This window comes from Rhinolophus sinicus, chromosome 17, assembly GCF_057876585.1.
Source record: "Rhinolophus sinicus isolate RSI-liver-muscle chromosome 17, RSI-T2T, whole genome shotgun sequence".
NCBI classification, from domain to species: Eukaryota; Metazoa; Chordata; class Mammalia; order Chiroptera; family Rhinolophidae; genus Rhinolophus; species Rhinolophus sinicus.
Window position 1 is genome coordinate 3414214 of NC_142517.1, and position 26025 is coordinate 3440238.

General features: G+C 55.4%; 1 protein-coding gene across 1 annotated transcript; it reads left to right on the top strand.

Annotated features, from left to right (window-relative positions):
* The first annotated feature begins 2215 nt into the window (after positions 1-2215).
* RIPK4 (receptor interacting serine/threonine kinase 4) lies at positions 2216-26025 on the top strand. The gene is made up of 8 exons (XM_019745779.3): positions 2216-2462; positions 10819-11110; positions 15646-15794; positions 17218-17267; positions 19451-19609; positions 20416-20519; positions 21855-22116; positions 23575-26025. The coding sequence occupies exons 1-8, from the start codon at positions 2281-2283 to the stop codon at positions 24729-24731; spliced, it is 2355 nt and encodes a 784-aa protein (XP_019601338.2). The 5' UTR covers positions 2216-2280; the 3' UTR covers positions 24732-26025.

Consider the following 26025-nt stretch of genomic DNA (forward strand, 5'->3'; position numbering starts at 1 on the left):
ACTGTTACTTGCTATGTATTTATGTTAAATGTTTACACAACAAAATAAGACTGTCAATATTTTCTTCTCTTTAGACACTTTAATCTCCTAACTTAATGTAATACCAAGTATTCTCTGTCAAAAATGGTAAGATATTTTCTACATCTAAACTATCCTTGAAACCCCAAGGATGGTCACCGAGTAACCATGAAGGTTTACCCCTCACATTATAAAATTAACAGCGCTACAATAACCATTAGATTATTGCCATGGCAAAGTACTTTTACACTTGGAAAGATCACCTTACCTGCCAAAGACCAATGACCATTAACATAAATATCAATTACTCTCCTATAATCCTAGAGAACCCTGCCTGTCTTCACAATTCCTGAAAGGGACTTTGTTTTCCCTTTACAGATTAGAAAACTGACCCTCAGAGTGGGTTGAGTGGCCAGTCTGAGGAGCACAGCCACGTCTGGGGGAGGAGCGGGCAGCCCAGGCCCTGATCTTTGCCCCCTAACCGCCTGCAGGTGGGGGCTGGCGGGCAGGGCCTCTGTGGCCTCAGATTCCCTGGGCCCAGAGCCCAGTGCTGAGCCAACAGTAGATAGTCCATAAATACTTGTCAGGTGAAGCAAGCAGGTGGTTAAATAAACGAAATTGGTGTGTTTTATTACTAGACTGGTGTGCACTGTCACCTATGCTGCTGAACTCACACAGGAGAGGTTCCAGCTGCTACAGAATGATGCCCCAAGCTGAACCCAGGAAACAGCACCGACGACTCATTTTCTAGTCAATTCATTCCCCCCCCCAAAAAAAAAACAATGACAATGTTTACTTTCAAGTTATCCTTATGTATTTAAAATCCCAATTGTCTTTAAAAATATTAGTGTAAATGTTAGTTACTTTTGCTACAAACAAGCTTGAAATAACCATTTGCCCCTCCATTCTCAGGGAGGTCAATTTTGATATCAAGATTTTGTGGCAAAGGATGTGGCTGCCTGGTCTTCCTAGGAGGCCCGACAAGCCCTGTCAGATTCCCGTCAGTGAGCATTCTGCAAAGGGACACCCCGATGGGGGAGGGGAGGCAGGGGCTTTTTGCAAAACAGAAATGGGGCTCACTCATTGGCCGTCCAATAAGATTACATGTGCCCAATGGGAGGGAAGGTCTGTAGGAGCCGGTCTGAGGCTCCCAAAGGCGGGCTAGGATCAGCCTCCCTTTTTGTGGTGACTAACACAAAAATTACAGTTAATGTCATTAAAATGCACCCTCTTTTATCTCCCTATCCTGCCCGCATTATTCATCTCAGTTGGCGGAGAATAAGCCTTTGCTCACTGTACAGACACACAGGAATGAGTGGTTTTTAGGCGTGAAAGTTTGCAGTCACACCTTTCAACCTCTGACCTTGGATGTCTTTCCAAGAGTGGGGTGCGTTTAGGGATTCCCCCCCCAAAGGTGGAAAAACATCTTTTCAAGCAATCTGTTCTACTCGTGAAAAGACAAAAGACGGCTGTTTTCTAGGAAGGGATAGGCGCACCCCTGCTGTCCTCGGAATAGACTTCATATTTGCTGTTGGGGTAATTTAAAAAAGCTACCTGCAAAGTGAAAACTTTGGTGTAAAAAAGATACGAATGTCCGGGACATTATGCTGAGTGGAAAAAGGTAATTCCAAAAGATCCCACGCTAGATATTTTCTGTGTGCAAATACAACATATTTTGAGATAACACAATTTTAGAAATGGAGGAAAGATTAATGATGGGCAGGGTTTGGGGGTTCTGTTACAAAAGGGCCACAGGAGGGTCTTTGCGTGACGGAACGCTGTATGTGGGGACACGAAACTACGCAGGTGATAACGTTGTATAGAACTTATATACACGCAAACGAGGACAAGTACATTTGGGGAAATCTGAATGAGATCGGTGGATTGTATCAAAGTCAATATCCTGGTTGTAATATACTTTTTTCTTTTTTTTCCAGTTTTGCGAAGTGATAGCACTGGGGAAAACATGGCAGTGAATTATTTCCTACAATTGCATGTGACCCTACAATGATTTAAACACACACACGCCCGCAGGGCAGCTGCTGCGCGCTGCGCCGGCCCTTCTCACGCCCTGCACACTCGGGGGAAAACGCAGTGACTCCGCGCGTCCCCCCGTGGGTCTGCAGGGACCAGGATCCCGGGGGCGGGGCCGGCGGAGGGCGGGGAGCGCTGCGGAAGTGACGTCTTGGGGCGGGCGCGCACCTGGGCACCTGGGCGGACGCGGCTCCACCGGGCCGCTCAGGGTGCGGCGAGAGGAGCGCTATGGAGGGCGACAACGGGAGCCCGTGGGCCCTGGGGCTGCTGCGCACCTTCGACGCGGGCGAGTTCACCGGCTGGGAGAAGGTCGGGTCGGGCGGCTTCGGGCAGGTGTACAAGGTGCGCCATGTCCACTGGAAGACGTGGCTCGCCATCAAGTGCTCTCCGAGCCTGCACGTCGACGCTAGGTCAGTGGCGGAGGCGGGGGCGCCGCGGCGCCGGGCGGGTTACGGGGCCGGGCCCGGGTCGGGGCGCTTGGGTTCTGGGGGTCCCCTTCTCACCACTTGCCTCTGGAGTAGCCTCGGAGGGAAAACCCAGCGCCAGGCGAGGCCATGAAGACCCCAGCGGGGTCCGCGCGGCTTTCGGGGCGGGAGGGACGCCGCGGGAGGTTTGGCGAGCTCCGGGTCTAACTGCGCACGCCGGCTCCCCAGGCTGCGGCTCGTAGGGGAGACCTCTGCGGCAGCGTTTGCCCAAGACTTTGTCAAGTGCCCCTTGGTGCCATCTGGCTTCCCGTGAGGCCTCGAGTTTTTAGGGTCGCGAGCTCGCCGTGTGCTTGGGACTTGCGCTCCTCGGAGGCGCCTCCGGCCCGCCCGGGACCCACCTAGGCGCTGCGGTTTGCGCCCGGCTTAGAAAAATTGCCGTGTGTGGATCTGGGCTTTGTGAGTTAGTTAGACTCCGTTCGACTTACTTAGTAATTTACGTTGGGGCACAAATTGGTGTAAGACGGTAATTATTTCGGTCGGAAGCACTGGCTTGGCTTGGCCAGGCTTCCCCGGCGCCCTGGCACTTGCGCGTTGTGCTTGGGTGTTGGGGTGGGAGGAGGGTCTCGAGAAGCAGCTCTTTTGTTTTTCACCGTTTGCAGTGGTGTTTTAATAATTTATATGCATGTTTCAATTGAACACGTTTGAATTACTTATCCTTGGGTGACGTTTGCATTCTATAGGGAAGTTCTGTTGTTTGTGTCCTGTATGGAGAACCGCCCTCCCCCACTCTGAGACAATCAGCTCCCTGTAAACCCCGCCTAGCCTTTGCTGTCCGAGCAAAGGTTTCTAGACCACGGCTTACTGAGTGATGGGGACCCTTTTCACTGTGGTGATGCTCATCTCGGGGGTGGCTGTGTGTGTCCCCTGGACTAGGGTGCATTGAGGGACGGCAGGGGGCTGCCTGGCGTGCAGTACTGAGTAGGCTCGGGGAGAAGAGACCCCGGTGCACCCACAGCCTTTGTGTTTTCATCGTGGCCTGGGAGGTTATACAGGAGAAGGGTGGCTTTTTGTGGAAGCCTCAAAGCCAGTGTTTCTTGGAAACGTCAGTACAGTGGTGACAAGTGTCATAAAAATATCGCTAACTCAAGGGTGAGATGCTTGTGAAGCTATGCAAGCTCTTCCCTCACTGGGCCACAGGTCCTGGGAACCGCTCAGGCTGGGAGGGGCGCCGTGGTTATTTTGATGAAATGCAAACCACTTTGAACACCAGCCAGTGGTTAGATCCTGAAAGGTGAGACGCTCGCCTGCCTTCGCCTTCGAGGGTCTTTCGGTCTTGGGGACTTTTGTCTGATGGAGCCTTCTGATCGGAGTGAGTGTTCTTCATCAGTGAAGGTTTTACCACCAGTTTCTTGTATTGGAAGAGCTAAGTAAACAAGCCGGTCCCCAGGCTGACTGACTCATCAGCCTCCATCCACAGAATCTGTTATTTCCCGTGACTGAGCCCTTGTTTCTTCGGTGGCCCAGCTGGAGGTAGGGTTTCTCCACTTGAGGCAGGTCACTTAGACTCTTGCATAGCCTGGTTGCAAACTGTTTTGTCCTTTAACTGGAAGCCTTTCCTGCCCTGCCTGAACTAGGCAGGTGGTGGCACGTACTGGGTGGCAAGGTCGAGGTCAGCATTTCCCAACAGGAAGCCACTCACCTCCTCTACTCCGCCAGCTGGGTAGAGCAGGCTGGAGTTCTGCCTTTGCAGCAGAGGTTGAGTTCTCCGGTCGAGAAGATGGTCAAAGCCCTGCTGTTGGCAAAGAAAACACCTCTCGCTTAACTATTGACTGGATCCAGCTTGCGCAGGGGCTGGCGGCCCGCAGTCCTGCAGGGTTGACATTAGACCTCAAAATAGTTTTTGCTACTCAACATGGGCAGGTTGGCCTCAGTGCTCTTTTGACAACTGCCTCCCACCCCACCTCACTATTTGCAAGCTGTTCCTGGAGTGGGAAATAGGACGTTGCGGGGTTCCTGGGTGCAGCCCCCAGCCCTTTACCCCTCCGGGCTGTCTTGACTCGCCTGTTTGAAGAGCGGCACCTCTAACCCCTGCTGAGGGGGCCTGGGTGCTGGGTCGCAGCCTCCTTGGGCTCTGGCTGGGTGTGGTATGAAACTGTCTCTGTCCTCGGAGGGCTGGGAGAGACTGAGAAAAAAGGCAGACCACTCCAGATAGGGGGTGGCAGGTTTAGTAAACAAGAGAACCAACTTACAGGCTTGTCCCCGGACCCAAGACAAGTGGTTTTCTGCACCCGCCCACCAAATCATAAAGGTTTATGGAGTCAGTCACGTGCCCTGGTCTTGCGGACCTTCCCCAACACTGGGCCTTTTCTTTCCCAGGGCGATCAGAGCCACTTTGCACCCTCCTCTTGTTACACCGGGACCCCCCCCAGGTACAGGTGTGGGCCAGGCCGACTTGCTGGCTGCTGTCTCTCCTGGCTCCTTCCCTGCAGCTGTCCTGGCCCCAGCCTTTAGTGGCCCCTTAGCAACAGCAGGGCCTGGCCCCCAGCACCGTGGGGGGCTCCTCCAGCTGCAGGCTGCCCCAGGCCTTGTGAGCATACTTCCTACGGGAAAGTGGGGGCTGTCCAGTCCCAGACACCCTGAGGGTCCCTGGGGGCAGGTGACACTGCGTGGGTCTGCTCCATATGGCTGACCTTCAGGGGTTTCTGGGGCCCTGGGTGGAGTGTTGCCATTAGGCCAGAAGAGGTGACTCCAAAGGCCCCCTTCTTCCCGCCCCAGCCCTTGGGCTAAAAGGAAGCCCTGAGTGACTGAGTGCCTGGCCGGGCGCCCGGCCAGCAGGTAATGCGCCATCGGCACGGCTCGTCGGGACGAGCCTGAGCAACCCTTGGGTCTGCAAGTACACGACAATCCAACAAGCCCGTTTCTTGTCAGTTTTAAAAATAGCAGTGTGGGAATCCTCGCCGGCTCCCTGGGAACATAATTGGGTTTGTGCGTGGCGAGAAGGCCTCGCTGAGCGAGTCAGCTAGGGGGTGATTAAGCCTTTTCCTGTTGCCTTTTCCCGTTTGTTGCTGAGCACTGTTCACCTCCCCCATCCCGGCCCCTCTTCCATCCTTTCTTGCTTCTCCACCTTCATAGGGCCACATCCCAGGGCCACCCTTTTCCAAAGTAAATTCTCCCAGAAAAGGGGGGGAAGCCTTCGGCCAGTCCTTGGTCTCTGGCATTCCTCCTGACCGAGCCTGGAGGCTTCTCTAAGGAGTGTCTTAGAAATGAGCGATTGGTGTGACATTTCTGCTTTCTCCCACTGAGATGTCCTCCCTCGATAGGGCGGAGTATGGTTGGACCAGCCCTAAATGACAAAAAAAAAAAAAAAAAGAAGTAGTGTTCAGTGCTATTGAGAAAGGATTTGTAACAAATTGAGCCCCAAGTTGGCCCTGTTAATGCCCAGAGATTTTCCTCCCCAGGGCCAAGGCGGTCCTGGGGGTTGGGGCGCCCTCTCCATTCCTGCTGGTAACTGGGAGTCGCAACCCTCCCCCGAGATGTTCTCAGAAGATTACAGAGGAGAAACCTGATGCCAGTCCTACTGAATTGTGCCTCCTGGTAGCTGCGCTTTCAGCACGGCAGTTTTTAGGCAGTTTTGGGGCTCTTTTAATTAAGACGGATGTTCCTGCATTCCTGAGGCTGGAACTTCCCTCCTAACAGTGAAGATGGGATTTGGTGATGATGGGACCATGACCACATTGGCCCCCCACCCAGCCCTGCAGCTCTGGGACTGCTTTGCCAATCTCTCCTGGGTTTAAAATAACAATATAGTAATCATAGTAATAGATCTACATTTCCTTTTGTGTTGTCAACATAAACCAGAAACGCTGCTATGAGAGAAAGTGTATTTAAAAAAATAATTGCCTTTGCTGAAAACAAAAAATAATTGGTAGTTTCTTTCCGGAAAGGGGTACTTTTCTGTCTTTTTCCAGTGGCTCCCAAGAGGGCCAAGTTCAGGCTTATTGAATTGCAAATACTGCCGAGGTTATCCGATCCACTGTGGCTGTGGCTTCCCGAAGCTGGAGGTGGCCCTTGGGGCCTCCCATGGGGGGAGGTGTTCTAGCCGGGTGCCTCAGGAGCAACTGAAGAATGGCTGAGAGGATGGGGCCACTTGGATTTGAGTGTTATGGTTACTAGAAGATAAGTGAACATTTTTTTTTGTGCCGACCCTTCTGAACACAAGCAATGCTGGCGCTTAGGGGACGCTGACCAACCCCGCTCCCAGCCCTGTGCCATGTGGTTCAACCTCCTGCTGGGTGAGTGGGGAGGACCCCCCCCCACCTTGTCCCAGGGAGGTGTGGTGACAGACAGGGAGGGTCCTCTCTGATCTAAGGCATTTCTTAGTGAACTGCCACAAAGAAGATGGTTGGTCCCTGGAAACTGACTTATTTCCCAGGGTAGCTGGTTTTTCTTGACAAAATTGTCCTAAGATGTGTGTCGTCCTGAGATGTGTGTCAGCCATGCAAGCTCGGCGTTGATTCTAAAGAGGGTACGAGCTCTCAGAACATTCAAGCTGTGATTAGCTTTCTGGAGCTAACTGGCAGCGGTGGCCCTTTTGATTTATTTTTTTAACTGAGGTAAATGTGTGGTCCTTGTTGGGGAGGAAGGGCCCGGGGTCGGGGAGAACTAGGAAGAACTAGCTGACTTCGTGCGGTGGGGAGGGAGGGGTGACCTGCCAGCAGCTGTTACAGTCGCTGATGAGCGCAGCCATCAGAAGTCACCTGAGTTTTACGCTTTAAGCCCTTTTGAAATGGAAGAAAACACTTGCTTTGCAGAGCGGCTCAGCGTCTGCCTTCTGTGGTTGACTTTGCTCTCAAAATCCTTGTTTGTTACCAGTCAGGCTCGGCATGGAGGGCTCACTCTCAAAGTGTGTGCTCAACGTGGAGAATCGGTCTGTTTGGCGGCCAGCCTGCGAACGGCAGCACTGCCTGTTCCCGAAAGCCTGCACCCCACACCCTGCAACTGGGGCACAGTGGGTGAAGTGCCCGGAGGGCGGGATGGCCAGCCGGCCACTTGAAAGTCGCAGGCCTGGCCCTTAACAAAATAGGAACCAGGAGCTGTCGCAGGTGCTCAGTGCGTGTTGTTAGTGGCAGTTTTGCCGGCCGCACATGGATGACAAACCAGGCCTCCCTGGGAAGAGGAGAGAGGAGCCTGCCCAGTGGTGTCATTTTCTCTCTTCTTAAATGACCGGCTTTGTTTTTGTTTTTAAACGACGCTTGACCTTCGCACCAGCCCTCCTAAAGGTGCCTGTCACACAGGGCTGGGGTCTGCTTCCGTGTCACCCCAAGGCTGCAGGCCTGGGTCCAGCACAGAACCTACAGAGGTCCCGCTGAAGTGGCGGAGCAGCTCAGCCTTGGCCAGGGACCCCAGAGGCTCGCAGAGCACTCGTGTGGACATCGTGCTCTCTGTGAATGGCCTGTGCAACCAGAGTGCTGGGGACTGAGTCCTGCAGAGCTTAAACTAGTTTTGTTTCGTGTGACATCATCATTCGCTCCTGAGCCTGTTCCTCTCCTTTCTAAGGCCAGTGGGATTCTTTGCTCCTGAGCCTGTTCACAACCAAACTCTTGACCCCCCCCCATCCCCTTCATAAATGGAGAACCCCAGGGGATCAGGGTGGTGCCCTCTCTCCACATCCAGTCAGTCATCCAGCCTGGGACTCCCGCCTCCCTCCTGAGCCCTCGCCACCCTCCCCCCACTCTAGTTAGGGACCCCCTGCATTAAATCTCCCCTAGGACCCTCTGTACCACCCCTACAAACTACTCAGGTTTTCAACCGCACTTCTTGTCTTGGTGATTTTTCATCTTCTCCCCTAGAAGGCGAGCCTGGTGAAGGCAGCAAAGGGTCTCCTTTGTCATCACTTCTGATGTGGAGACGTACTCAGTAAATATGTGTCAATCAATGAATTTTAATTAGATATAGATGAAAACTCAAGTAAATGCCAGCAGTACTTAAGGGGCGATTCCAGGGGTAGAGGTTTAAGTTTGGTTGGAATGCGTCGGCTCCGTACCAGGGGTCCTCACACGTGGCGTCTGGCACTCCTGCCGGGTCCTTCTTTGCCTTGGGGACCGTCCTGTGTGCAGCTCCCTGGCCCCCATCCCCTGGATGCCAGGTGCAGCCCCCAGTTGTGACAACCAAAATGCCTCCAAACAGTGCCCAGTGTCCCCTGTGGGCAGTCGCCCCCAGGTGAGAATCACTGGTCTACACCGAGCGGTCCTCTCCCCGACACCCACCGTGCAGCCCCCTGGGGGACGCTCACGTGGGGCTTGGCTGGCTCCCAGCTGGGGGGGCTGGACAGGCGGGCAGAGGGCCTGAGATCCTGGCCAGGCCCCCTGGGCCCCAAATAGGAGTGTCCCCAGTGAGAGCTGAATGCAGGTACAGCGTGGGTGCTGCAGCCGCTGGTAAACTGTCGTCTGGGCTCGCGGCCACCCCCTCCCTGGGCAATGTTTCCGTAACTGTCAGGGCAGCCTGGGAGCATGTGGGCTCAGAGGAGGCTGATCAATGAGAAACCGACTGGCTTTGTTGGAGCGCTTTCACATTTCTCACACAGGATTCTCCTGCAGGCTAGGAAGGCAGGTCCAGGTGGGCAGGCAGGTGCATCCAGGCTCCATAAGACGGTGAGCCTGTCCTGGGTTATGGGCACAGCTGCCTGTGCTGGACTCTGCATTCTGGGGGAGTCCCTGAGGTTGCCCCAGCCTGCTGCCTGTTTGGCTCTGTTCGGACGCTGAGCTGCTCAGTTCCCAGCTCCTGCAGGGCGTGTTGGGGCATGTGGTTCTGGGCTTTTCCTTTAGAGGCTTATGAGAAAGCGGGTTCTCCAGCACCCACCTGGAACCCATTCTGGAGCAGGGCCTGGGAAGCTGCATTTCAGCCCCCTTCCTGGGTGCTTTGTGCTGCGCCCTGGGAACCGCCAACCTAGGATCCTCGCAGGGTTTGGCCTTTTTTCTCAGACTTTCACCCCAATGCTAACACACACCTAAGCGCTGGGGTCTAGTCTGCAAATCCACGGGCTGCACCAGGAAGTGACCTTAGACCAGGGGTTGCACACTTTCTTGAGAAGCTAGAGAGTAAATGTCGCAGGCTGTGCAGGCCACAGGGGCCGTATGGTCACTGCTCATCTCTGCTTTAGGTGTGAAAGCATGAATGCAGCCGTGAGTCAGGGAGACCGTCTTCCTGTCAAAGTTTCTTTACAAAAACACAGCAGTTTGGCGGTGCCTCAAAAGGTTAAACTTAGAACTACCACACAACCCAGCAGTTCACTCCTCAGTGTATATCCAAACGGGAAAGCAGGGGCGTGAACGGACACCTGTGCACCCATTGTACAGATTATAGCATTATTCACAGGAGCCTAACGGTTAAAACAACCCGAGCGTCCATCAATAGGAACACACAAAATACAGTCCACGCACACAGCGAAATATTCAGCTGTGAAAAGAATGAAGTCTGGGTATATGTCACAATGTGGGTGGACCTTGAAAACATGAGTAGTGATCTAGGCAGTCACTGAAAGGCAGATATACATGATGCCCCTTCTGTGGGGTCCCCAGAGTGGGCAGATTTATAGAGACAGGAAGTAGAAAAGCAGTTGGGGGGGCGCTGGGAGGAAGGTGCTTCAGTTGGATGGGGACAGAGGTTCTGTTGGGGACGATGAAAAAGTTGTGTGTGGAGATAGTGGGGATGGTGTCACAACACTGACTGTGTGTGATGCTTTTGAATTGTACATGTATGAATGGTTCAATTACATATTTTTTACTACAATTTTAAAAAGTTTTTCAAAGTGGCTCTCAGCAGATGCCTGTTTTAGACGCACGAGCCATTCATTGAAGCGTGGGGTTGGATTCAGGAGTAACTGGGCCAGCTGGACGGTTGCCTTAAAAGAGAAGGTGAATTGCGTTCTTCAGACAGATAATTCGTGACAGCAGTTAGTCCAACCTCAGCTTCTCTGCGATCCCGAGAGCGGGACTCAGCACCAGCCTCCTCCCTCAGGCCCCAAGCACACGGCTCAGTGCTACCTGCGGGTTTTCAGGGAATAGTTAGAATCTCTCTCCTCGTCGCTCGTAACGACCCCACGATGCGTAGTTGTGCTTAAACAGCCGTGACACCGGAGACTTTGGGCGGCCCAGAATTTAATCATGTGACACGAAAGTGAGCTTCATCCGTGTGTCCACGCGTGCATGCTTGTACATACGTGTGCGCGTGTCCTAGTGACTGTCTCAGTCCGTGGACCTGGTTGCCTCGTGGCCGTTGTGCTTTGTGTGAGTGGCCGGGGGACCACTGCCTGCGTGCTTCTCATGTCCTTGAACTTTTCCAGGGAGCGCATGGAGCTGTTGGAGGAAGCCAAGAAGATGGAGATGGCCAAGTTCCGGTACATCCTGCCCGTGTACGGCATTTGCCGAGAGCCCGTGGGCCTGGTCATGGAGTACATGGAGACGGGCTCCCTGGAGAAGCTGCTGGCCTCCGAGCCACTGCCCTGGGACCTGCGCTTTCGGATTATCCACGAGACAGCGGTCGGCATGAACTTCCTGCACTGCATGTCCCCGCCTTTGCTCCACCTGGACCTGAAGCCCGCAAACATCCTGCTCGACGCCCACTACCACGTCAAGGTGGGCGTCTCTGTACAAGGACCAGGCGGGCAGCCGGGCGGGTGCGGGGGGAGGGCAGTGGGCAGTGGTGTTGAGGAGAGAACGTCGGGTCAGTGTGAGGCCGGGAGAGGACGTGTCCTGCCTGTGGGAATGCACTTGAAGCAGCGGCCTCTCCCAGCACAAGCGCTCCCAGAACCCCCAGTCTCGTCGGGGTTGGTGCAAACACCACCCATGTGTCGCTGGAAAACGGGCTCTGTGGACATGGGTCACTCCCCAAGGCCTGGAGTTTGGGTCTGAATTCTGGGCGTCCTGGAAACAAAGATGGTGGATTTGCGCTTTCCGGTTTTGTTGGATGTCTTAGGGTACTGGGTGCTAGGAATCGGGCCCTGGGTCAGCTGTCCCAGTGTGGCCATGGTAGGCTGTGTCCCCGTGGTGGTTGTAAGGGCTGGGGCGGTGGGAACACGGGGTTGCTTTGCGGCTGCCGTGCCGTGGAGGGGGCACCGAGGGGCTCACTCTGTTCTAGTAATGCAAGGCCGGCCTGTGTGGGCTGCTCTTTTTTTGGGATGAGTTTATAAAGCAGAAAAGTATAAGGAATAATATAATTGAAAACCAGGTGCTGGCCACCGGGAATTGGCAGTTAGTTAGGAGCTTCATCGTGTTTGTGCCACTGGCTGTCCTTTGCCAGGCCTTCCTTGCTGGGCTGTCCTGCTGCCACACTGGGGGTTTGGGGTGGGGGTACCCGCCATGGTTTCTTCCCATGGTGATGCCCACACGCTCGGGGGCCCTGGGTTATCTGCTGGTCTTCAGGATGTGGTCACCTTGTCCCCTTCTCTTCCGCCTGTGCCTGAGCGAAAAGGACCCAAGAGGGGTGGCCCGATTCCCTTCCAGTTCATGCTGGGGACAGAGGGACTCACCTGCGTGTCGGACGCTGTTGCCGCCCTGGCAGGACCGCTCCCTGTTGGCCCGAGGAGGACGAGGACCCGGAGTCAGTCCAGCCCTGCCCCCAGCTTCCCCTGGGCCTCAGTTTCCTCACCTGTGAAAGGAGAGTGGGACTGAGTGACACACACATGGCCGCTCCCTGTGCCGGGACGTTGCAGGAGGCACCCCAGTCCTGGCCGAGCCAGCCCCAGCCCCGGGGGAAATCTCTTCTCACTTTGGACACTAATTACATGCTGTCCCTTAAGTAGGGGTCACTCAGTAATTAGAGTTTAGCGGAAGATGGAAGTACTTTCCTGTCCTGTTTCCTGGTGGTCGCTGGTGCTGGCCGCACAGGTGGACCCTGCCCCACGAGCACAACAGAGTTCTCGCCAGGGTGTGTGGCGCGTGGGCACCCAGAGCCTTTGCTCTCAAACTTGACTATATACAAGGAATGGAAGGGAATGGCAGGTCTCTGCTGTGGGCCAGAAGCCCCGCATGCAGGAGCTGCCCTCATTCAAAGTGACGGACCCAGTGGACAGTGGACTCCGGCTCCTGCTAAGCTGAGGCTCAGAGGGCTTAAATCATGGGCCATTGTCACCCAAGTTGGGGTTGGGGTGTGAGCCTTCCCGTCACGTTCAGGACCGCTGCTGTAACAGAAGGCTGCTTGGAATGTGCTTTTCTTAGGGAGACGGCTCGTGGGTGCCCAGGTACTTGGACAGGTGTGTCTGCAGCCAGGTCCCTTTGAGGTGTCACTCATCTAAATGCATTCCCTTTCCACTCTCTTAACAGGTCATGTGGAATGTGTGGCCTCCCTTAGAGGATCACGGTGATACCTTCCAAGGGTCCTCCTTACGTGCACAGCCCCCTCCTCCAGCTTGGGGGCAGCACCCCTCTGTTGTTGTGAGGGGTCAGTGACAGTACAGTACCTGGCTGGGTGAGGGCCGGCACCATTGGTGCTGGTACCTTTGTGGCCTGTACATAGTTGTCTTTTCCACGCTGGGATGCTGACGTGTACCCAAGGATGGTCCCCGGGGCGGGGTCCACATGGGTCCTCAATGCTTGCTCAGTAAGGGGACAAATGCTGTTGTCGGACTGGCTCACACCGAGGTCTCGCTTTCCTAGTGGGTCACGTCTGCACTGGTTCTTGAGGGGCCTGCATGTGAATTTTCTGTGCCCTCTCCTAAGCACCTGACCTGGCAGGCGTGGTGCTTTCTGGCAGTTTAATCAATGGGTAAAAATTCCTTAAGGAGCCCAGCAGCATGGCTGAGAAGGGAGCCGCGTAGAGCGTGCGTGGACTGGTCTCCGTGACAGGAAGTGAGGTGACGCTGAGGCACCAGCCAGCCCTCATCCTGAGCGTCCTGAAAGGCCCGTGCGGCAGCTTCTGTGTGACTCCCCTCTTAATCAGTTGTGTTACTCACCTCACACAGCCCCAAACAGACAGAAAACGTATTTATATAACATGTTTTTTTCATTCTCAGACATGGCTAATAGGGTGTGGAAGGCAGTGGAGCCTTGTTTGAGGTCATCGATTGGCCACCGGATTTCTGGGCTCTTTTCAGTTTGGCGGTTATTTGCAGCAACGAAGCTTTACTCTGGAATCCTGAAATCAGATCATACGTTGTCAGCCGTCCCCTTACCCTGAGCCCTTAAGACTCCTTTTTGTCCTTAGATGAGACGATGCAAATGACAAATTTCACAGCGAGTGGCTACTTCACAAAGTATTAAAGACACTTAATATTAAAGTAACACATATTAAATATGCTAAATAGTAGTGTTCAAATATTAATTTTAATGTATCAGTAGGAGACCCGTTTCAAGTTGAAGAGGAAATAGCGTAGTTTAAAATCTCAGGCTCACTTCTGGCCCAGTTTGCCCAGACGAGACAGTATTCGGAGGGTTGCCCTGGGTCTACAATGACCTCTGTCTAAGGCAGCACAGCCCCGACTGCGCCCTTCGGCCCTCGTTAGTCTCCCTTGTTTGCTGTGCACAGGGCCCGCCCAGGGCCCACTGTTGAGGGGCCGGGAAGCACGTCCTGGGCAGGACGGGGAGGAGAAACCCTGCGGGCAGAGGGTCAGCAGCCGACAGGCAGTTCTGGTTTCTGAGTTTGTGTATTGACACCAGAGCCTTTACATACAATTTACGCTTGTTTTCTTTCACCAAGTCCATTTTGAAGCAGCTGGCTATGTCTGAAAAGCAGACATAAAGAGAAAAGGCTGCCAGTGAGGCAGGGGCACTGGGTGCCAGGGTGCTCATGTGGCTGCGAGCTGCTCTATAATCTGCAGGGTCCACGTGGTGGCTTTATTCTGGGAACTGGTGCTTTCCTTTCCAGAGTGGGGAGTTTCTGGAAGGCTAGGGAACGGACAGCTACCAGGGGCCTAGGAGTGGCCAGGCTGGCCTCCCTCGTGGACCCACACCCATCCTGGCCCAGCCTGACCGCAGAAATGGAGGGCCAGGTCCATTTCTCCTGGCTTTCTTCCTGCCACCTTCCCGCAGATGTGGTCAGAGATCCCTTGGAGGATTGAGTCTGCAGGCAGAGCTTCTCCCTGCCTTCAGCGATGATGACGCCAGGCCCTTGGCTCATCTCGTGAGCTGGCATGGTGAGCCCAGAGTTAAGGCCTGACTCAGCCCCGTTGCCTATCGCTCCATAGGTGTGTTTGAGGAGGAGCCTGGAGTTAATTAGGATGTTGGAGTCCATACGCCTTGAAGGAGAAGATAAAGGGTCCATTTTCCTCATGGATCCTGAGTCCCTTAATGCCAGTGCATGTGGCCCGGTCCCACACACAGCGTTTTGCTGACTTCCAGGTGGGGTCCTGGAGGATAGCTGGTGTCCCTTGCCCCCAGGAATCTGTGTGACATCACTTCCCCCACTGTGGGTGTCTGCGCCGTGAACTGTCAGGACTCCTTTGTCCAAAGGAGTTGGGGGGGCGGGGCTCAGGGTGGGGTGGGGGTGGGGCGGGCAGGGCCTGAGTAGCTGGGGTCCCGGTGCTCCTCCAGGCTGCAAACCCCATGTGCATTGGACCTTTATTTGGGTGTCATGTACTTGGTGAAGGAGGTAGCAAGTGTCTGCTGATCACAGAACGTTCCTGGTGGAGGACGAGGCTGCGTGGCATGTGTTTTGCTTGCTTTAAAGGGCTTCTGAAGGTGCACTTCCCTTTAAAGGACTTGCTGCCACTTGCCCGCCTGCCCAGCTGGCACAGTTGCATAACTGGATTGCCTTAGTGCCGGGCCTGGCAGGCCTCACTTCTCACATGGCGTCTGAAAGCCCGGAAACGCCAGGCGTTGCTTTTTCCCTTTCCACCGACGCAGGCTGTTGGCCACAGTGGCAAGCACGGCAGTGATCCCTCTGGAGTGCCATCTCACAGCACACTCCTCCCTAAAGTGTAATCTTTGCCCCCCATCCATCACGTTCTTCATGGCTCCTGGCTCCTCCTAAGCCACGTGCCCACCTGCCCAGGGGAGCACAGGTCACGGCTCTCAGAGGTGGTTCCTGAATGTGCTGTACCACCTTGTAGTGGTCCACACCATCCGGGGTTGCAGGGGGATGTTGACCAGGCATCTGAAATGGCAGCCCACGTGCCATGCTCCGCAGGGCACCCTCCAGGAAGCTCACCGACCTCCTTCCAACTGCTCTGTTACAGATTTCCGACTTCGGGCTGGCCAAGTGCCACGGACTGTCCCACTCACAGGACCTCAGCATGGATGGACTGTTCGGTACCATCGCCTACCTCCCTCCGGAGCGCATCCGAGAGAAGAGCCGGCTCTTCGACACCAAGCACGACGTGTACAGGTGTGTACAGGTGTGCAGCCCCCAGGGCTCTGTGTGCCAGGCCCGGCAGGGGCTGTGCGCCCTGGCTTCATGCTCTGACAGGCAGTTTTCCCAGAGGCTTCTGCTACCATCAGATAGGAGGTCCATCCAAATGAAAGGGTTTGAGGTTTTCAGCCAGTGGGTAGAGGCTGCCCCAGGTACCCAGGACACAGTTGTCGCCTGTGAGAGCTGCCCATGAAGGGGGGACGATCTGAAGGGCTGGTGCCACTAGGGCCAGTTATGTAACCAGACCAGCAGCCTCCACACTATAAAAGCTTTGGTGTTTTTATAAAGCGTGGGTTTTATAGCTTGTCTGCTGAGAGAGCTTGCTGCTTTAAGTGGTCTGTGTGTCCAGATCCAGTCCCGTGTGGCCCAGCAGCTCGTACCTCCTCAGGAGCGCAGACAGCTATGGAGTGTCAGTGGGAGTTAGCACTAGAGGACAGTCCCCAGTCATTGGTGCCTGCCTTTTCTAAATTGTAAAGGTCTCAATCACAGACTTCCTGGAGAAGAAGAGAGGGCGGGGGAGGGTGCGCACAGGCTCTGAGTCCCCTCATTGTAGTTCTGGTCTCCGAGCAGTGACTGTGACCCTCCCTGAGCCCCGAGCACTGGCGCTGGCGCTTTACCTTTTGTCATTGCCACCGCCAGGCCGACTGGTTTGACAATAACCATCATGCATGTGCTTAGCGAGGGGTGCTCGTCACAGCTTGTAGAGTTTGGGGAGAATAGGATTCTCTGTTTATTTTGGAGTGGAGAGTCTGAACGTTTGAACTTGCAGCTTACAATTATTTTTCGATGTAGAGTCCTTGTGCCGCTGTAAACAGCCGCAACAGGATGTTGGCTCACCGTTTGGACTCCTGCTTTTGTTTTTTAAAAAATTCATCAGATTGAGCTCTTTTTTTTTATGTATACAGAGTAATTTTATATATTACATATATATCATCTCCAGCAACCGAAAACGGGCTCTGGGAAGCTCAGCTGCTGGATTGCCAGCATGTTCTCCCGGCTCTGTCCAGCTCTGACGGCCTCTCAGTGGGCAAGTTACCCACAAGGCCCAGAGCCGCTGTCAGCATGTGACGCCCGGTGCTTGCAGGAAGGTGGTGGCGAATTCAGCTGACGTGGGCCCCTCTGCCCATGAGCTGACAATGGCCCTTCTTTTGGGGGGGCTCCCTGGTGCTCTTGGAACTCACAGCTCAGTTGGCAGGGTTTCGTCCATTGTTTAACAACGGAGCCATCATGTTGCTGACGTGTTCCACAATTGTTTGTTCATGAGAAGAATGTTGCTGTTATCTCTCCCTCTGGTGTGACGACTTTGGGGTGGGGGGCGGCTTCAGGTGTGTTGCTGTGAGAGCTTTTGGCTTTACCTGAGGGTCTGGCTCACACACTGACCTGCCTGGTTTCCTTCCAGTTTCGCCATCGTGATCTGGGGGGTGCTGACGCAGAAGAAGCCATTTGCAGGTGAGTGCACTCGTCTCGGGGATGGTGACTGGAACAGTGCGGGTCACTCTTCATGGTCCTTTTCTGCTTAAGCAGTGCCTGTACCCCACATTCCCCTGGGGGGACGGGGGCTGCTCTGTCCTGCCCAGGAGGTCGGCACAGAGACCCATGGCCCACCGTACCGCCGCTGGGCCTCTGCCCACAAGGCGCCCTTGTGGTGTGATTCACGTACAGGAAAAAGCACAGATCTGATGGGCTCTGGTCAGTGGGCTTTTTTAAGGTGTCAGCTAATTCCTTTGTGTGTGTCTGTGATAGAAGACACATTAACATGGAATTGACCGTTTTAACCAAGTATGCAGTTCAGTGGCATTAACTACGTTCACAGTGCTGTACAATCACCACCACTATCTAGTTCCAGAATGTTCCCCCCGAAAGGAAGTCCCGTACCCACTGTGGTCATTTCCCATCCCCCACCAACTACTAATCTGCTTTCTGTCTCTGGATTTGCCTGTTGTTTCCAACTGGTTTTTTTATTTGGTGGTAATTTTCTAATTTTTAATTGTAATTATAAAATACACATAAAATTACCACCGTAAGCATTTGTGTGTCGTTTAGTCGTGGCTAGCACACTCACAGGTTACCAGTCCAGAATCGGTGAGTGGATTTTGACACAAGTGGGTACACCCAGGTCAGCAATACCCGCCCCAGAGCTGTGGCCTTTCTTCCAACCACGATTCTGGCTTCTGTCCTCAGAGTTTTGTACCTTGACTTAATACTGAAACTTACCGTGAAAGTCATGTACCTTTTTGTGTCAGTGGACAAAGAGTTCCTTTGCCTCCGCAGGCATCTGTGGGCTACTCACAGTGTTCTGTGGCTTCACCAAAAATACCTAAACACGCAAGTCAGAGTCAACGTGTGGCCCCAGGTCTGTGAGTCCCTGCGGTTGAGACACAGACGAGGCCGGTGCAGGTCCTGTCCATATGTCTTTCTACCCATCACCCGGTCTCCCTCCTTCTTTCTTCCTCCTCCATGGAGGTCCATGGTCTGGCTGTTCTTTAGCTTACCAGTCTGCCATGAAATGATCTCATGGACGCAACGCCCAGGGTCAGGTAGATCAAGAACAGAGGTCTACGTGCTCTATTGCTTGGTAGATAGGGGAGCTCAAGTTGCAGCAGCAGAGGGCTTCCTGTGAACTTTTTCCATCCACATTTGGCAGTAGAAAGTCCTCCAGGTGTTCAGTTTACTTTTGTTTTATCTGGAGGGCCTGTTGGGTTTTTGGAAGTGCGAGTTCTCATGGAAATAATGTGTAGATACCTAAGAGAGTTATTGCACAAGATTTAACGGGAAAGCGGAACAAAACATCAGAGTAGCGTCCTGGCAGCTGTCGGTGACTTTGGGCCAATTTCCCACACCTGCTGATGTGTGTCCGCTGCCTCCAGACTGCACAGCTCCTGGCCGTGGGCGTGCTGGGAACTGTAGGGGTGGGAGGGCTGGTGGGAGCAAGACGATGGAGTCCAGCTTGATGGGCAGTGTGGTTTTAGGCTGAGCAGAGGGAAAATCTGGCCCACAGAGGGTCACTTGGGGCCCCTCAGTCTGTGACCAGGACGATATTATGATAATGAGCCCATGCGTGTTTCTGAGGGAGGTTGGAAAGAGGATGGACAGGTAGGGCCCCACATTATGAATTTTGGGCGGAGGCCGGAGTCCTGGCCAGCCCACTGCAGAGGCCAGCGAGGGCCTGTGTTTTAGAACAGGAGTTGGATTTCAGGGAGATTTCTGTCATCGGAGGGAGATTTGGGTGCACGTGGGGGCTGCGTGATGAGACTCCAGGATTTCTATGTTTGCCTCTCTTTGGCGGGCACGGGCCGATTTAGAACATGTCTCGTCAGATGTTTTTCTCCTTTGAACTCGCTTTTCCTTTGAGTCCAGTGCCCAGAGAGATGTGCTGTGCGATATAACACATGGGTTCCGTTTGATGGCTGGAAGGGAGGGCGCAGACGTGCCCTGTGAAGATAAGGCTTCACGAAAGCTCTGTGCTTTGAAAAGGAAGCCTGGTGGTGCCTGGGCCACGGTGTGTGGGGGTGCGGGGAAGCACCCCGAAGGCTCGTCCCAGCACTTTCCCGCAGTTGTGTTTCCTCCCGAAGAGCAGGAACCCGGCCCCAGCCCCGCAGAGCTGCCCTGACTTGTGCACCTGTCCTTTGCAGATGAGAAAAACATCCTGTACATAATGGTGAAAGTGGTGAAGGGCTACCGCCCCGAGTTGCCGCCCGTCTGCAGAGCCAGGCCGCGCGCCTGCAGTAACCTCCTGCGCCTGCTGCAGAGGTGCTGGCACGGGGACCCGCGTCAACGGCCCACCTTCCAAGGTGAGTGCCTGGAGAGGGTTCCCAGCTCGGGTCTCCCAAACGTGCTACGTGGCCCATCTGCTGGTGTCACGGGAGAGAGCCGATGAGATGACCAGCACAGGGTCAGGGGGCAGGCCCGGGTGGGCAAGGCTGTGCAGAGACAGGCGAGCCGGCGGGAACGGCTTGGCCACCATGCCTGCCTGTGGCCCTCGCACGCAGGGCCCACCTGAGTGGATGGAGCTTCAAGGTCAGCTCCAGCCATCCTCCCCAAGCTCTGGCCCAGGCCTGGGCTCGCTGCCTTGAGGAGCCTGGACTTGGTGTCTCAGGTTCACACAGTGGCGTATCTTTTAGGGACGGGGTGACTGCTGGCCTGAGGCTTTCTTTGCATTTTTCTTGGGGTCTTATCCCCAGGGACCTGGTGTGACATTTGGTTTGGAGAGTGGTCCTGATGGAATTGAAACGGTCACTGCATTTAAAACAGGGGACCACATGGATGAGGTGGGGGCCTCACGTGCCGGTGCTGGCAGCCCTGACCATTGGGGGTATGCCCTTGGGGCTCCCTCAGAGGAAGACTTCTTTGGGAAATGAATCCCGGGGTTCCTACTTGAATCCGGCAAGACCCTGCAGATAGTTGCTGATGGGAGACCCCGGGGGTGCCTGTGCGCTCCTTTCGCTGGGGTGGGACATTGCAGTGCTGACCAAGTCCTTGAGTTGTAGACACTTTGGGGTGTCGCTTCTTCTTCCCCACCTGAGATGGCACATTTAACTAGAGCGTGTGCGGAAGTCATTGTCCAAGTGACAGGCACTTTTGGTTTTCTCCCCAAAAGAAATTACTTCTGAGACCGAGGACCTGTGTGATAAACCCGACGACGAGGTGAAAGAGACAACGCAGGACCTAGATGAGAAAGACCGCCCGGAGCCCAAGAGCGAGGTACAGGGCCCGGGGGTCCCTTTGTGCTGGGCTTGAGTTTTCCAACCCGAGGCCTCCTTTCTGCAAACTCCCCACCAGCCCGGCCCCGTGCTAAGTAAGGCTCAGCCTGCCCTCTGAGCCACGTCCCGTGCCAGCTGGCCAGGGAGTCCTGCAGTCAGTGGCAGGATGCACCCGTCCCCACCTCCTGTCTGTGGTTACAGTTGAACAGTGTGGGCCCATGGGTGACACTAAAAAGCCACCAGGTGGATGCTCTTTGAACCAGGGAAATGGAAGGCCGCTGCTGAGTCCAGTTGGGGGAGGGGACCTGGGTTCTGAGGGGAGGGGCGTGGTCTTTGCACCCCTGGCTTGGGGATCTTCTCATAAATGGTTTGTTCAGTGAGTGCTGCATGGGTTATGTAAGATGTGATAAGAAACTCCAGATGCCAGGGTTAACTGAATACAGTAATGAGCCTTGTACAGTGAAGCCTGGTAACTAACTTTATAACATTTATCTGGTATTGGGCAGCTCACACCGGCCGTTGCTGTGAGGCTGGGTGATAAGTGTAAATTTCCGGAGCTCCCACTGTCTGAATAGAGGGGTGTGTCCATGAGGTCAGGGAGCAAAGGTGCCCCGGGGAGGTGAACTGGCCCCTGATAAGGAAAGAAAGGTACCCCACGAGTGGGTGTGACTCATTGCACCAAAGCTCCAATCAGAGCCGATCAGCAGTTCCTGAGAAGAGGGAGAATTTGGGGTCAGGTGGGCGTGGATCGGGAAGAGGCCTGAGTCACCCTCAGACTCTCATCACCACCAGACATCTGCTTTCCTCGTTGCCTGTCAGGGGAGGCCCTCTCAAGGGTTGGGTCACATGCTGTCCCTGTAGCGGTGACAACCCCCTGCTCTTGCCCACACGCAGCTCCAAGCCGCGCGTGCACAGCTCAGAGGCGAGCCCACCCATTGTAGGCAGTGGGGGCGGGACCCCAGCCCCAGGGTCCATTCCGTCCTTTGTTTCTTACCATGCTGACCTTTTCTGGGGACTCGGCCCAGCAATGAGTTTCCCGTTCTCGCAGCCTGTCCGCATTCCGCCTCCCATCACCTCCCATCCGAGTAACAATGCCTGCCATGCGCTGAGCAGGTGGGGCCCAGGGCAGCGTGCTGGCAGACTTGCAGTTTTTCATCAAGCCGGCCTTTCCGCCTGGGCCCCAGCACAGTGTCGTTGGGCTCCCGGCTGCCGTGCGGTGCATATGGTACCGGGTAACTCCCTGCCTGGCGGACTGGGGACCACGTGTGCCTTTCCCTCCGTCTTCCCGGTGTGCCATGGATGGAGCCTCATCCAGCCTCTCTGCCCGTCCTCGCAGGCGCCCGTGTCCACGCCCCTCAAGCGAGCCTCGGCCCCGGCCCTCGATAAGGACTACAGCCTTTCCGAGCTGCTGTCCCAGCTGGACTCGGGCATTTCCCAGACGCTCGAGGGCCCGGATGAGCTCAGCCGCAGCTCCTCCGAATCCAAGCTCCCGTCAGCCAACAGTGGCAAGAGGCTGTCGGGGGTGTCCTCGGTCGATTCTGCCTTCTCCTCCAGGGGATCGCTGTCCCTGTCTTTCGAGCGGGAGCCTTCAACAGGTGGTGAGTGGAGGCCTCCGTGCCCTGGGAAACTGCGGGCGTGATTACGGGCTGGCGGTGGGCAGGGTGTCAGGACGTCTGTGAGCAAGCGGAGAAAAGAAGGAGGCGTCCAGGTTCTTGACCTGACAATTCTTTGTTTTCTCCATCCCTTTACCAACTGGTCTTGGGTGTCAGTGGCCTGGTTGGTGTACTGAGCCCAAATCCAGAGATGAGTGCTGGCCGAGCAGGTGACACTAAGTGTTAATGGCTAGGAGCCTGCCTGTGTCGGAGCGTCTCGCTGTGGCAATGCTGGTGCAGGGTGTGACCTCAGGTTTGCAGGATGGAAAACCCAGGGGATGAATCGAGCCCCACACTCTCTTACAGAGGCTGGCTCTGCGCCCCTTTGTGGGTGCCAGGTAAACACCCCCACACATTCTCCTTGGAGGTTCTCACACCCTACCTGTTGGAGGGGCCCTTCTCAGTTAGCTCATCTTATCTTTCCATGTTAATTTTGACGGGCTTTTTGTTTTAGAAGGTGCTTTCCCTGCCCCTGCCCCACGTGCTGGTCCCTGGGTGTGGTGCTCGCTGAAGAGCCCTCGCTGCCACCTGTGCCAGAGGGTTGACCCCAGGGGTGGGGGGTGGGGGGCAATTCCTCCTGGAAGGGAGGACTTTTCCTGGGTGCTATGGGCCTCCTGGGATTTTCAGAGTGGAACATTCGGGGCAAAAGAGGGCATTTGGGGTTGAGAAAATGGGGTTACAAAGACGCAGAGTTGGGGGAGGCCCAGCTGGACAGGCTGGCTGCAGGTACGCAGTGCTGGTGAGGTTGAAAAGGACAGAAATACCTATTTCCTGTGGAGAAAGCTCCCGGTCCGATGCTCTCAAATGGCGCCTGTCTTCACGCTCAGGGAGCATCAGTTTCTGGTGCCCCCAGATCTCAGTGTTAAAACACCGAGTCTAGACTGAGGTCCCGTTTTCTTGCCCTCCTGTGCGGGATCCCTTGAGCATGTTTCTCATGAGGAGGCTTCTGTGGTGCGAGTCAGAACTCCAGATAATGTAGTGGTGCTTTTACGCTAAGTGGGACGAGTCCTTAGCAACACAAGACGCCACTCAGAGGCTGGGCTGGGAGCTCCTGCCTCCCTCCCTCCTTCCTCTTAGCAGTCACTGCCATTTCTGAGCCCCAGCAAGCAGGGGCCTGAGTTTCACATCCTTTATCTAATCACGACCCTACAGGATGGCTAGAAAGGTTTTTATTTTGCAAGTTGACAAAAGAGCCCCTTGGAGACATTTAACTAACCTGTCCAGGGTCTCCGCACTAGATCTAAAATTAAATCAGCAGGGACAACACGACACATAAGCAAGCGTTCAGGTAAATCACCTGGAGACCATGGGGCGGTGAGGGCGACCTCAGGACCCCAGCCTGGCCTTGGGAGAAGCCTGGGAGCCAGCAGTCTCATCTGACCCTTGCGTCTGCTGTCCCCGCAGATCTTGGCACCACAGACGTGCAGAAGAAGAAGCTTGTGGATGCTGTGGTGAACGGGGACACCAGCCGGCTCATGAAGATCCTGCAGCCCCAGGATGTCGACCTGGTCCTGGACAGCGGCACCAGCCTGCTGCACCTGGCGGTGGAGGCCGGGCAGGAGGAGTGTGTCAAGTGGCTCCTTCTCAATAACGCCAACCCCAACCTGACCAACAGGAAGGGCTCCACGCCGCTGCACGTGGCCGTGGAGAAGAGGCTGCGGGGCATCGTGGAGCTGCTGCTGGCGCGGAAGATCAGTGTCAACGCGACGGACGAGGACCAGTGGACCGCCCTCCACTTCGCCGCCCAGAACGGGGACGAGTGCAGCACGCGGCTGCTGCTGGAGAAGAACGCCTCGGTGGACGCCGTGGACTTCGAGGGCCGCACGCCCATGCACGTGGCCTGCCAGCACGGGCAGGAGAGCGTGGTGCGGATCCTGCTGCGCCGAGGCGTCGACGTGGGCCTGCCGGGGAAGGACGCCTGGCTGCCGCTGCACTACGCCGCCTGGCAGGGCCACCTGCCCATCGTCAAGCTGCTGGCCAAGCAGCCAGGGGTGAGCGTGAACGCCCAGACGCTGGACGGGAGGACGCCGCTGCACCTGGCCGCCCAGCGAGGGCACTACCGCGTGGCCCGCGTCCTCATCGACCTGCACGCCGACGTCGATGTCTGCAACACACTCGCGCAGACGCCCCTGCACGTCGCCGCGGAGACGGGCCACACGAGCACCGCCAGGCTGCTGCTGCACCGCGGCGCCAGCAGGGAGGGGGTGACGGCGGAGGGCTACACTGCGCTGCACCTGGCATCCCGCAACGGGCACCTGGCCACCGTGAAGCTGCTGGTGGAGGAGAGGGCCGACGTGATGGCGCGGGGGCCCCGGAACCAGACGGCGCTGCACCTGGCCGCCGCCGGCGGGCACGCCCAGGTGGTGGAGGAGCTGGTGAGCGCCGACGTGCTCGACCTGTCCGATGAGCAGGGGCTCAGTGCGCTGCATCTGGCTGCCCACGGCCGACACGCCAAGACCGTGGAGACGCTGCTCAGACACGGGGCCCACGTCAACCTGCAGAGCCTGAAGTTCCAGGGTACCCATGGCCCCGCCGCCCTGCTCCGGCGAAGCAAGACCTAGCTCGCTGCCCTTGGAGACCGGGCCCGAGTGGGGTCTTGTCCCGTTGTTGCGTCCCACCATGGGGACAAAGCGATGCTGTGCTGGTGAGCTCCCCTCACCTTGATGGCCTGGTGGGAAGTGACCGACCAGGCCACCAAGAGGCAGGTGGCTGCTGAGCCTTGATTCACGCCGGAGTCTGCCTGAGTGTGTGGTTATGAGGCGCTTGACACTCCCACCCAGCAGTGCGCCTGGTGTCAGAGGGACGATGGTCGGAATCATTTCGTTGCGCTCTTGGTCCTGGTGTGGGTCCCTCCGTGGTGGTCACCGGCGTGATGGAGCCCGCCCTGTCCTGAGCTGAGGCCCCAGAGCACCCAGTCTGGGGAGGCAGGAGCCGGAGGCGCTGTGTCTTCTGGCGTCCTTTGCAGCAGCAGGCAACACAGCCTGCTTCGGAATGTTTTACTGGAATTCTTGTTTTATAGAAAGACTATTGTCCGTAGGTGAACACAGTATCAACTGTTGCTTTAAATCGCTTAAAAATGTTCCCATCATTGGATAGTCTAGTCTGTGAGGAATGTGTAGAAAGTAATAAGTGGGTTTTTAAACAAAACAGTGATCTCACCAGCTCTTCCACCCCCAGACCTGCCGTCCCGTCGGTCCTTGTGGGGACCACACTCACCTCCCAGCCATGCCACGTGCTCTCATTCATTTCTTACCGCATAAAATGTGTCTGGAACTGTGGAGCCAAGTGTCTACGTCATTAAAATTCTCCCAGATTGCCTCAGTTCTGGACTGGAAACAGTATTACCTAGTTGGACGCACTCCTGTACTTATCAGTTCCTTTCCAGCGTTGACCTGTGGTAAAGTGGTTGTCGGTGCGCAGTGCTGCCGTTTTGGGGTCTCTGGGGTGCTTTCTGCCCGACTTCACAACAGGCTATGTGTGCAGCTCCCAAGGCGGCTCCAGGACACCACTGCACACTCGTGGCTGTAAAAGATGCAGTTATCGCGCCCCGTCCATCATTGTCACACGTGTCCCATGTGCCCCCCTAATACTGTTCTTAGAGTGAGTTTGCTGCAGGAGGTGGCCCTGTTTGCAAACATGCCCTGTGGTGTATGATACAGAGATTGATGTTAATATACCATGTATGTTAATATGAATCTGTGGGCAGGATACTTCTTTTCTATGACAGGAAATATCCAGACTGCTTAGACCTGGCTATGTTTTAATAGGCCTTGTGCTCTTACTGTTGTGTGGAATGCGTGAAAGGCGAGTTCTGTCTGACGGAAATAAAGCTGCGTACTCTTCTACTGTTTTGAA

Bases quoted from the DNA above. Each gene is read 5' to 3' on its own strand.
- RIPK4 (XM_019745779.3), top strand. From the start codon at position 2,281: ATGGAGGGCGACAACGGGAGCCCGTGGGCCCTGGGGCTGCTGCGCACC. The intron at 11,111-15,645 runs GTGGGCGTCTCT...GCTCTGTTACAG, and splicing joins ACGCCCACTACCACGTCAAG to ATTTCCGACTTCGGGCTGGC. The intron at 19,610-20,415 runs GTGAGTGCCTGG...TCTCCCCAAAAG, and splicing joins TCAACGGCCCACCTTCCAAG to AAATTACTTCTGAGACCGAG.